A 12,281-nucleotide genomic window follows, 5' to 3' on the forward strand; every position below is an offset into this window, starting at 1 on the left:
TAATAATAATAATAATAATAATCATAATGGAATTTTAAAAGCCCTTTCAATGTGCCAAGCAAAGGGGTAGGTAGAAGATAAGCACATCAGACACTATTCCTATCTCACATGGGGCTCACCATTTGAGTTGGGGGGAGAACAGAAATCGAGCCCCATTTTACAAATCAATTGATGATATTTGAGTGTTTACTGTGTGCAGAGCACTGTACTAAGGCTTGAGAGAGACCAGTACATCAGAGTTGGCAGACGTGTTCCCTGCCCACAATCGACTCACAGTCTAGAGGGGGAGACAGACATTCATATAAATAATTTGAAGATGTGTACATAAGTGCTGTGGGGCTGAGGGTGGGGTGAATACCAAATGCCCAAAGGGCACAGATCCAAGTGAATACAGGATGCAGAAGGGAAGAGACGGAAAAGGGGGCTTAATTGGGGATGGCCTGTTGGAGATGTGACTTTAATAAGGTTTTGAAGGTGAGGAGAGTGGTGGTCTAGCATATATGGAGAGGGAGGGCATGTCAATCCAGAGGGAGGATGCGGGAAAGGGGTTGGCGATGAGATCAAGGCACAGTGAACAAGTGGTACCAGAGGAGCTAAGAGTGTGGCCTGGGCTGTAGTAGCTGAGTGAGGTAGGGTAGGAGAGGGCAGGCTGATAAAATGCTTTAAACTCGATGGAAAGGAGTTTATGTTTGATGCAGAGGTGGATGGGCAACCACTGGAAGTTCTTGAGGAATGGGGAAACGTGGACTGAATAGGTTATTATTATTTTTTTTTGAAAAAGGATCCAGAAAGCAGAGTCAAGTATGGACAGGAGACAGGGGATCAGTGGGGAGGCTGATGGAGTAATCAAGGTGGGATGGGGTGTTTGGAGCATCACAGTAGCAGTTTGGAATGATAGGAGAAGGCATATTTGTATGAAGAAACTGAGGCCCAGAGAGGTTCAGTGACTTGCTCAAAGTCGCAGAGCAGGCAAGTAACAGAGTTGGGATTACAACCGACTGTCCTGACTCCCAGGCTCCTCTTCTTTCCACTAGGCCACACAGCTTCTTCGGCCAGTTGTTTAGCTTCTTTGTGCCTCAGTTTTCTCCTCTGTAAAATGGGAATACAGTGCCTGCTCTCCCTCCACCTGAGGCTGGGAACCCCATGTGGAACTAGGGCCTTGTTGATCCGGATACCTTCTATCTATCTCAGTGTTTAGCATAGTGCTTGCCACAGAGTAAGTCCTACCTAAATTACCGTCGTCATCATCTGTTCTCCCCATCTTAATTCTCGCCCCCTTACCCTCTCTCTGCTGCTCCCATGGCAGTGCCTCCCATTCACTCCAGGCTAGAGCATATTTCCCTAGCTTGGCCAGGGACAAAAAGAGCCCTGGAAATAATAATAATGGTGATAATAAAAATAATTATATAACTGTGATTTTAGTTAAGTGCTTACTATGTGCCAGGCACTGTAGTAAGCTCTGGGGTAGATGGAAGAAAATTAGACTAGAAACAGTCTCTGTCCCACATGGGTCTCATAGTCTTAATCCTCATTTTCCAGATGGTGTAACTGAGGCCCAGAGAAGTTAAGTGACTCGTCCAAGGTCACAGAGCAGACAAATGGCAGAGCCAGGATTAGAATCCAGATCCTTCTGATTCCCAGGCCCGTGCTCTAACCACTAGGCAACACCGCTGCTCTAGATGGATGGAAGCTAAGCAGGGCCCAGCCCCTATCTGTGCAGGAATCTCCTTGTCTGCCCTCCGGCACCCAGGAAGGAGACACAAAGGCCTAGGTTTGAGGTGGTGGCAGAGGTTCAGTCAACACACCTGTCTTTCATTATGTCAAAGTCACAAAGCAAAATCCGCTGTCGTGACATCCCAGATGGAGGATTCGAGCTGTGTCTTGCTAGATCCCACACCCCCCGCAGTGAGGGGTAAAGAAGCTTTCTCTTGATCCCCCTGCATTTAGTTCACTGTGGTGGTGTTCATTAAGCATTTGCCGTGTCAAGCCCCATGCCAACCACTGGGATAGATACAATGGAATCAGACCAGACACGGTTCCTGTCCCACGTAGGGCTCAAAAATCAAAATATTTAATCTCAATTTTGCAGAGGAAGAAACAGTCCAGAGAAGTTAAGTGACTTTCCCGAGGTCACACAGCAGGCAAATGGCAGAGCCATGTTTAGAACTCTGGTCTCCTGACTCCTAACCCTGTGCTCTATCCCCAGGCCACACTGCTTCTCTGGGCAGCTGAATCCTCAGTACTTCTGAGCCGGTAGTCTGCAAATGAAATCTTTAAAGAGTCCACTGTTCAGAATCATTCTCCATTTCAGACAGCCCCATTTTCAGGAGCGCAGCTTATAAGATATACCGCATTTCCCTAGAAGAATCATACTCATGACCCTTGTGGACTCGCTGATCAAAATTTGGTTCTGTGGCTTAAGGATCTGCAGGGTGTCTTCCCTGTTTTTTCCGATTCTTAACAGGGAGAGTTGGTCATTGTGGACCTAAAACATGAAAAGTACAAAGAATGCTCTGCAGGGCTGTGCAAACAGGGTACAAGTGTTTGTTGATGCAGATCAGAGTAGTCAATCCACGGTATATATTGAGGGCTTACTGTGTGCAGAGCACTGTACGAAGCACTTGTCAGATGGGGAAGAAACTTTTCTTTTAAACAGAAATTAATCGTACTGGATGTTTGGGTGGATCGATAACCTTTGTGTATTTTGTGGGCTCTTTTAATCCTTTTATTTTTCATTCCACGAATTTCATCCTTCACCCTATAATTAGACTCACTCAAGTCACCCACTTCTACCTGGTTTGAACTCCATGTCTCCCAAGCTCAGCTTCTAACTGGCTCTTGCTTTTAAAGCTCCTACCTCCAACCCTCTCAGCTGTTCCCCACCCTGGAACTCCCTCCCTCCTTCCATGTACCCCTACAGTCTGTCAGACTGTAACTATTTCCATCCTCAAAGTCTTCCTGAAGTCTTTCCCTGATTAGTTCACAACAGGGCAGGGTTTGTGTCTACCTATCCTGTTGTATCTCCCAAGTGCTTGGTAGCGTGCTTTGCACGCAATAAGCACTCAATTACTACCATTGCTTGATTGACGACCCCCCAGTCTCATCAACCAAAGCCTACCCTTAGTTGTTTTATATGTATCCTTAGCTCTTTTGTGCATGTCTACTCTTTTTATTTATTCGTGTATTGCTGTATTTGGGACCTTTCATCTTGATATGCCTGTACCGTTTCTTGGAAGATCTTTGCCCTTCCTCTTGCTCCCCTTATTTGTAAATCATGTTGGTCTGTTTTGTTTCCCCTCTAAGCACTTTCTTGTTGAGCCCTTTTCTGCACCCCATAAGAGCTCAATAAATTCCATTGAGAGATTGTTAGATTGTAAGCTCCTTGAAGACTGGAAACATGCATCCTGTTTTAGTTGTGCTCAGTACAGGGCTTAGCAGTGAGTAAATACCACTGATTGGTAACTTTATTCAGTGGCATTTATTGAGAGTTTATTGTGTGCAGAGCTTCAATACAACAGAGATACAATACAACAGAGTGGGTAGATACATTCCCTGCCCAGAGTTCCCAGTTCTGTACAGAGGGGTTTGCTTCAACAAAAACCACCCTGGGCCCTTTCCAAAGATTGAGTGTTCCTGATCACAGGTGACAATAATGAGAATTGTGGTATTTGTTCAGTGATTTCTATGTGCCAAGACTACTAGGCATTGGGGTAGATAAAAAGTAATCAGGTTGGACATAGTCCTCGTCTCACATGGGACTCACAGTCTAAGAGGAGGGAGAACAGGTATTTACACCCAATTTACACCCTAGCAGGTACGTGGCAGAGTTGGGATTAGAACCCAGGTCCTCCTACTACCATGTCTGGGCTGTTCCCACTAGGCCCAGCTGCCACTGAGTGTTATTGCTGTCAGATACTGAGACATGTGCCCTTCATTCCAGATGGCTATTACCCCAGCCCTTTGCCAAGCTACAGAGAAGATGCGACGACGTCGCCTGCTCATTCTGGGAATGGACATCCAGAGTACATCGCTTTTGCCCTTGTTCCAGTTTTCTTCATCATGGGCCTCTTGGGCGTCCTCATCTGCCATCTGCTCCAGAAGAAAGGGTATCGCTGTACTACGGAGGCGGAACAAGGCCCAGAGGAGGAAAAGGCAGAGAAAATAGGTACGTGTCCCTTGGGTCTCGATTTAGATGCCAAAGTTCTCCTTTGCCATTCCTTCTTTATGGGATCGTAAAGAGAAGCAGCATGGCCTAGTGGATAGAACCCGAGCCTGGGAGTCAGACCTGATTCTAACCCCTGCTCTGCCGCTTATTGTTTTGACATCTGGGGCAAGTCACTCCATTTCTCTGGGCCTCAGTGACCTCATCTATAAAATGGGGATTAAGACTGTGGGACAGGGACTGTGTCCAACCCTATTTGCTTGTATCCTCCCCAGTGCTTAGTACAGTGCCTGGCACGTACTAAGCAGCTCATTATGGGCAGGGAACATGTCTGCTTATTCTGTTGTATTGTACTCTTCCAAGTGCTCAAAACAGTGCTCTGCATATAGTAAGCACTCAATAAATAAATGGATTGATTAACAAATACCTCAATTATTATTACTATTATTGTCAAATACGGCCCAGCGGCAGGAACGTCGTGTCTTTGTTTCAAAGCCATTGAACCAGTAAAAGTTTTACGATGACTGGAAGAGGCAGTGTTGGCCCTAGCCTTGGCCAGCCTCTGACGAAAGCCGCAGGGCTGGTTCCCTGAGAAGGATGGGCTTTGAGCCTGTTTACCCTGCATTTCTGTGCTGGGCCGGACTGTGCCGGACTGTACCGGCCTGGAGCGTATTAGCTTGGGCAGCTTAAGAGACTACCCTGCTACTAAAACAGTTTTATTGGTGTCCAGCGACAAGGTCACAGCCCTAGCTTGGGTCTCAGCCGGGAATCCTGGATGTGAAATCGTTCCGTCAGTGAGCCGGAACAGGTGGCAGGCAGGAAGTTAAGCCTCTTCAGTAGCTCCAGGGGCTTCTTCAGCGGTGGCTCAGGCCGAGGCCCCAGGAGAGACAGAAAGCACGGCCACGACCTCCGCCCGTGGCACCTTTTCCTCCGGAAACTTTCCTAAAGGGTCCCAATTGAAGCAGTCACTGAGAGGGAGCCATTCCGCTTCCTGCACTGTTGATTTTTCCCGCCCCCCCTGCCCTTTCAAGGTGGCAAAAGAACAAGACTGACATAATGAGTCATCTGAGAGCCTGGGAGTAAACTTACACGGAGGCGGAGTTCGTCAGCAGTGAGGCTAGCTGTTCCCCCTCCCCTGGGTCCCCCCCCAACACACACACACAAACACACACACACACACACACACACACAGTGCCCCATCTGGGGAGGCCGGACTGGCCGACAAAAATCTCCACCATCCATCTGAGGGTGCCCGCTTCTGACAGGAGGCTGGCTTCGAGGCCTCCTACCGTGTGGGCTGGCTTCTCCTCCGCCTCAAGCACGCACTCAGCAGGGGCCCTGGACACACACTGAGGTTTCCGAATCCGCACGGCCAGTCACTTCCTCCTCGCTGCTTCGTCTCCAGCCAAAGCCTGTGCCGCCTTCCAAGGCAGACGCTTTGATGGGAAAAGGTCCTTTTCCCACCAGGACTGCCGGCTCTGAGTTCAATCCCGGTTTGGTTTTCTTTGGCTGAGCCTCCGCAGGTGGAAATTGGAAAATGGGGACCAGATCTGGTTGGCAGCCCCTGAGGTGGCTCGGAAGAGATTTGAAAAATGACTGTCAACACAGTGGGAGAGGAATGAGGCCCTCTGTCTCCTCCCCCTCCTTGCTATTTGAGTTTCAGCAAAACAGCAGAGGGCTCACAAGGTTACTCCCTCTGCTGATTTTTTCCTAAGACCATTGGTGGCATGCAGAGGGTGGTGCAATGCTTTTTTTTTTGGGGGGGGAAAGTTTTGGGCAGGGTGATATTGCGTGGCCCTGTTGAGAAAGTCTGCCCTTAGGGTTTTGTGCAGTTAAAAACCGGGACGCAAAGAGGATGAGAAATCGATTTAGCATTTATTCTGGGGTTGGATAAGTGCTTGCTACATGCCTAACACTGTACTGCTGAGTGCCAGGGAAAGGTACAAAGGTATCAAATTAGGCAAATGAGCAACAAGAAGAGAAGGAGCCAGGGATTCCTGCTGGAGGGAGTGATCCTGAGGTTCCTCTAGTAATATCTGTGGGATGTGTTATCTGCTTACTGTGGGTCAAGCCCTGGCTAAGCATAAGTTTAGATACTACCTTGTAAGTGCTTTGAGGGCAGGGATAGTGTCAATTTTTTAGAGTTTTTAAGGACTTACTATGTACTTACTGTACTTTATTGTAGTCTCCCAATTGCTTAGCATAGTGATCTGCATACAGTGATGAAAATTATAATAATAAATAATAATTTTGGTATTTGTTAAGGACTTACTATGTGTCAAGCACTATCTAAGCACTGGGTAGATACAAGGTAATTGGATCGGACACAGTCCCTGTCCCACATGGAGCTCACAGTCTAAGTAAAAGGGAGAATGGGCATTGAATCCTCATTTTACAGATAAGGGAAATGAAGCACAGAGAAGTTAAGTGACTAATCCAAGGTCATGCAGCAGGCAAGTGGCAGAGGAGCATGGGTATTTAACCCTCCTTTTCAGATGAGGTAACTGAGGCACAGAGTAGTTAAGTGACTTACTGAAGGACACACAACAGGCAAGTGACGGAGCCGGGATTAGAACCCGGGTCTCCTCACTCCCAGTCCTGTGCTGTTTCCACTAGGCTGCACTGTTTTTTTCCTGCTGTGTTGCCTTGGGTGGGATTAGTCAGATGCTTCCCTGATTTCTAGCAGTTGTTTCTGGATTTTGCACTCGTTCTCCCTGGGGTGAGGAGTCTCTCCTGCATCAGTGGGCAAGGAGGGAGTGGGGAAGGAGCTATCCTCTCAGGGACCACCCAGAGGCCCCCAGAGCACAGGGTTGGGGGTGCTTCCAGTCTGTTTCTGGATTACTGCTACCCTGCAATCCTCTGGGCGCCAGTAGCAGAATTCTGTGGATACTGGCAAATGCATGGAAAATCAGAAACTTTAGGCCTTTGGGAGCTCTGCAGAATGAGCTGGGGTTACGCAGTAGCCTTTGACATTGTAGATCGCATGCCTTCTTTTGGAAACACAATTTAACCTTGGTTTTACTGACCCAATTCTCTCCTCTTATCTGTAGCCAGTCCTTCTTCAAGGTCTCTTTTGCCAGGTCTTCCCTTGCCTCCTTCCCCCTAACTGTGGGTGCCCTTCAGGGGTCTCTTCGGAGTCTCCTTTTCTCAATTCCCTTAGGGAGCCCATCTACTCCTGTGGTTTAGCTACCACCTGTATGGGTGTAACTCCCAATTCTCTCCTTTCCCTTTCTGTGCAAGCTCACATTTCCTGCTTCCCCCAGGATATTTCTATGTGGATGTCCTATCAAGGTTTCATGCTTAATATATCCAGAACTGAACTCCTCATCTTCTCTCCCAAATCATCTCATCCACTTACCTTGCCCATCACAGTTAACAACAAGCCTGTAATCGGTAACCCTGAAATTAACCTTGATTCTTCCTTCTTTTTCAACCCCTATAGTCAGTCCATTGTCAGAGCCTTTTGGTTGTTCCAGAATCCACCTCTTCCCCCTTCATCCACCCTGGTCCAGGCACCTATCCTATCTTCACAAGATCTCTAAAATCTGCCCCATCTTCCTCATCCAAAAGACTACTACACTGGTTCAAATACTCGTCATATTCAGCCCTGACTACTGCACCAGCCTCCTCGGTGGTATTGGTTGTGTGCTTTCTGTGTGCCGAGCGTACTGAGCACTTGGGAGATTTTGATCAACAGAGGTGGTTGTCAGGTTCCCTGCCCCCAGTGAGCTTACAGTTTAAAGCGGAGGGGACAGATAGTAATATAAATAATTTAGCATTTATGGATTGGTACAAAAGTGATGGACTGAGGGTGAGGAAAATATCAAATGCCCTATATATTTGAGTGTTTGTCTCCTTTGCTAGATTGTAAGCTCTCTCTCAGGGTAGGGAATCATGTTTATTAATTCTATTGTACTCATCCAAGCTCTGCATAGAATAAGAGTGCTCAGTAAATGTTATTGTTTGATTGAGTCACCCAGTTTCCCAAGAGGGAGTTGACTTAGAAGGAGCCACAGTGACTCTCTGGCCTCCAGGCTGGGGTATTTGATGCTGGGCTCTGGAATGACCGACTTGTCGTCTAGTCCGAGAGGCTGCCTGGTCCCTGCTCAGCCGATCTAGGTGCACAGCTGAATGGGGATGTTCCCCAGGGTGGGAAGCTCACAGTTGATTCTCAGTGTTTTCTTTCTTCCCATTCTCAGTGCTCTCTTTCTTTCCCCAGAACTGAACGACAGCATCAATGACAACAGTGACACCGTGGGGCAAATTGTTAACTTCATCATGAGGAACGAAGGTAGGACAAAGTGGAGAGCCCAGGCTGGGCTGGGGTCTGGGTCACCGGTCCTGGGTCTAAAGATGGCAGCGCCGGGCGCATGCTCGTGCTCTGGAATCATGCTCTGCCAAGTGTTTCCTGTCTGAGCCGTCTCCCGGCATAATGGTAGTGGCTGACTCGTCTGTCACTGCTCTTGGGGTGAACTAACAGATTCATCTGGGTCTCAGATGAGTTTCTCGGACTATACGTAACTCTGAATCCCAAGCCTCACCTTGAAAGGATGATTTAAGGCAGTGTCAGCATTTAAGGCAGTGTCAGCACCCTTGCCAGAAGTTGGCTTGCTCACCGTGCCTTGCTCTCTCTTTTCTCTCTTACCATTGACCTCTCGCTTATATCCTCCCTCTGGTTTGGAATGCCCTCCCCCTTCACATCCGACAGATCACCACCCTCCCCAGCTTCAAAGACCTCCTAATATCACACTCCTCCCAGAGGTCTTCCCTGACTACTCTTTCATCTCCCCACCCTATTTTCCTCCCTACTGAGTTGCTTATGCAATTAAGTCAGTCAGTTGTATTGATTGAGCGCTTACTTTGTGCAGAGCACTGTACTAAGCACTTGGAAGAGAACAGTATAACAATGAACAGGCACATTCCCTGCCCACAGTGAGCGTACAGTCTAGAGATGAGCTGAGTCCAGATCCTCTGAGCAGTTAAGCAGCACCCGCCACAAACTTACGTCCGTATCATTGTACTCTGTTGCTTTCCATATGTGTCATTTATTTTGGTGTCCATCTCCCCTGCTGGATCATAAGCCTAATGAGGGCAGGGATCTACCTACTCTGCTGTATGCTCCCAACCACTTAATATAGTACCCTGTGCACTGTGGGAGCTCAATAAATGCCATCACTTGATTGATCGACGGCCCCCTTTGGTCACACCGCCCCAGGCCAGTCCCTGGGGACAGAGCTGTTGCTCGAGGAGATTTGGTCCCCTCCTTTTCCCTAACCCCTTCTCTGGGCCCCTCTCTGTCCCCCTGCTTTGATACAGGGGAGCAGCATCGCCCAAGACCCCCTCCGGCCCTTTCGTCTGGCCCAGGGGAGCAGCAGGGCTGAAGAGAACTCTGCGGTTAATGGTGAGGGAGATCTAGGTGCTGGGTGGTCCTTTCTGTGACTACTGGGGGTAGAAGACTGGGAGAAGGAGGGAGAGGAGGAGGATAGTGTGGCTGGAATAGCCTGCTTCCTTGGGGTTCAAAAGTGCTCCCTTAAGAATGGGACACGGCTGCGGTTGGGCAGGCACATGCGAGTGTTCTTCTCTGTCCCGGTCACCTGCTGAGCTGCCCCTAGTTGAGCAGCTCAGAGGGCCATGAGGGCTGGCGGGGGACTGCCTGCACTTTGGACAGCTTGGCACCCCTCCTCCATCCTCCCCTGCTGACCTCCCCTGCCCTCCACTGGCTCTGCCTTAGGCCTCACTCAGTCCCTACTGGGGCACAGATGGGAAAAAAACAGGTGGTGTGGCTTCTTGCCACATCGGTGCAGGGGAATGACCAAATACTGACCTTCCCTGTCCCTGCCCCCATCAAGGTAAACTCAGGCCACTGGATGAGAAAAGATTTAAAAGCTTGCTACCCTGCTGGGCTCACACTTCAACACCATAGTCCACCTGTCTATTACACCTCTCTCTGGGAGTGTCTGTCTGCTTACAGCCCTACTTGAGGCTGACACTGATCTCCTTGCTCAGCTGGGGCTGCTTTTCCCTCTCCCTCGTATGTCTGCTTTTCCTTTTGACAGGTTCCCTGTGAGTTTCCGCCAACTCATATCTATTAATAAGATCTATTTCTTTCGTGACTTCCCCACTTGCGCACCTCAGCCGGCCTCTCCCTTGATCACTCCAATGGCCTTCCACCGGGTAGCATGGTAATGTCTTGGGAATGGCCATGATCAGAATCAATCATTTATTGAGCACTTACTTTGTGCAGAGCACTGTACTGAGCACTTGGGAGAGTACAATATAGTGATATAACAGAGTTGGTAGACACACTTCCTTGCCTGCAACAAGTTTACGGTCTAGAGAATGGCTTGCGCAGTGTTCAGGAGCGAGCAGGGAAGGTATGCTCACAGGCTTGTGAGTGAGATAAGTGACTGCAGAAGGACTTGAGGCTCTTCTGACCCAGAGAGAGTGATGAAAGCATTTCCCTAAACTCAGCCTTGGGGCAGAACCAAGCCCAGTGTTCCCTAGCCATCTCCCATGACGTGAAATATTCCCTCCCACAAGTTTTGCATAATAGAGTTTGTTGCAGAGATCTCACCCAAGAGACTCCATTCACCTAGGACAACCTCCTTATCGAGGCACAATACAAAGTTTGGGTGACCTGGGGGTGAGGGGAGGGAATGAAGTCATTCTTTTTGTAAAACATGGGAATTTGGGGTAAAAAATGTTTTAAACTAAAAGCTAAAGACCCTGCACGTGCTTCTTTTCCTAATAATTTGCATGATATTGTTCCTTCAGACCTAATTTGCATCTAGCATAGACCGTACCCTTCTTCAGTTTTTGGATTATCCTTCTTTGGGGTACCAGGTACAATATGGGGGTCTCCAGACAGACACTTGGGGCTATCCACTAGGTGGATGCAAGGAAGCAACTCCAGATTCTCCTTAAAAGGCTCCTCGGCTTTTGAAGGGTGCCGGGATATTTTCTTCTGGGCTGAGTTGAGGTGTGGAGAGAAGAATAGGACAGAGGGGCCCACTGGATGGTATCCTTGCTTCAAGAATGAAATCTCTTAGAATTGACGATAATTATATATTATATATTATTATTATTATTATTATTGTGGCATTTATCAAGTACTTACGATGTGCCGGGAACTGTACTAAGCACTGAGATGGGTATAGGATAATCGAATTGGAAACAGTCCCTCTTCCACATACAGGTCATAGTCCTCTTTCCCATTTTACAGATGAGGTAATTGAAGCCCAGAGAAGTGAAGTGACTTGCTCAAGGTCACACAGGAGACAGGTGATGGAGCCCAGGATTAAAACTCAGGTCCTCCTGACTCCCAGGCCTGTGCTCTATCCACTAGGCCATGCTGCTTCAATGGAATTGTTGCTGGTTCATTCTGTTCTGCTGAGAATATCTGATTTTGTTTTTCAGCCAACGCAGATATACTGAAGGCCATGGTGGCTGATAAGAGTGTGTGTGATCCTGAAAGGTGAGCCTGGGGAACCCCACTAATTTTTTCGGTACCCGAGAATCAGTGATTTTGCTTCCCAAGCGACCTTCCTTCTGTTCACTTTCTTTCCTTTTCGTTTAGTTTAGCGAAACCTTTTGAGCATTCTCTATCTTAGCATGTCATATAATACTAGGATTGTATTAGTATTAGTTATTAGTATTAGACCGTAAATTCCTTGAGGGCAGGGATAGTGTCTACCAACTCTATTGTACTCTCCCAAGTCCTTAATACGTTGCTCTGCACAAAGTAAGCACTCAGTGCCACTGATTGCTGTTTAAGCCCTTACTCTGTGCTAAGTACTGGGGTGACTACAATGGAATTAGATTGGACACAGTCCCTGTCCCACTTGGGCCTCAGCCATCCATCCCCTCCCCGACAACTTGCCAAGACTCCCTGCATTGTCCAATAACCTTGAGCCAGTCATTGCTGCCTCCATGATGCTGTGGGTCACGATATGACGATAATTTTGGTATTTGCTAAGTTTTTACACTGTGTCAAGCCCTGCACTAAGCATGGAGTAGATACAAGATAATCAGGTTGGACACAATCCCTATCTCACCTGGGACTCACAGCCTAAGTAGGAAGGAGACAGGTATTGAGTCCCTATTTTACAGATGAGGAAAC

At 48.0% G+C, this 12,281-nt stretch overlaps 1 protein-coding gene across 1 annotated transcript in view; it reads left to right on the plus strand.

The window, feature by feature from the left end:
- The window catches only part of RELL1 (RELT like 1), a 58,176-nt gene that overhangs the window by 29,409 nt on the left and 16,486 nt on the right, over positions 1–12,281 (plus strand). The window contains exons 2-4 of the mRNA XM_029046502.2: positions 3,941–4,165; positions 8,382–8,453; positions 11,579–11,636. Of these exons, the coding sequence (XP_028902335.1) occupies positions 3,941–4,165; positions 8,382–8,453; positions 11,579–11,636 (355 nt within the window). The remainder of the gene's footprint in view (positions 1–3,940; positions 4,166–8,381; positions 8,454–11,578; positions 11,637–12,281) is intronic.

The sequence above is a fragment of the Ornithorhynchus anatinus genome, chromosome 18, assembly GCF_004115215.2.
Source record: "Ornithorhynchus anatinus isolate Pmale09 chromosome 18, mOrnAna1.pri.v4, whole genome shotgun sequence".
In the NCBI taxonomy this organism is placed as follows: Eukaryota; Metazoa; Chordata; class Mammalia; order Monotremata; family Ornithorhynchidae; genus Ornithorhynchus; species Ornithorhynchus anatinus.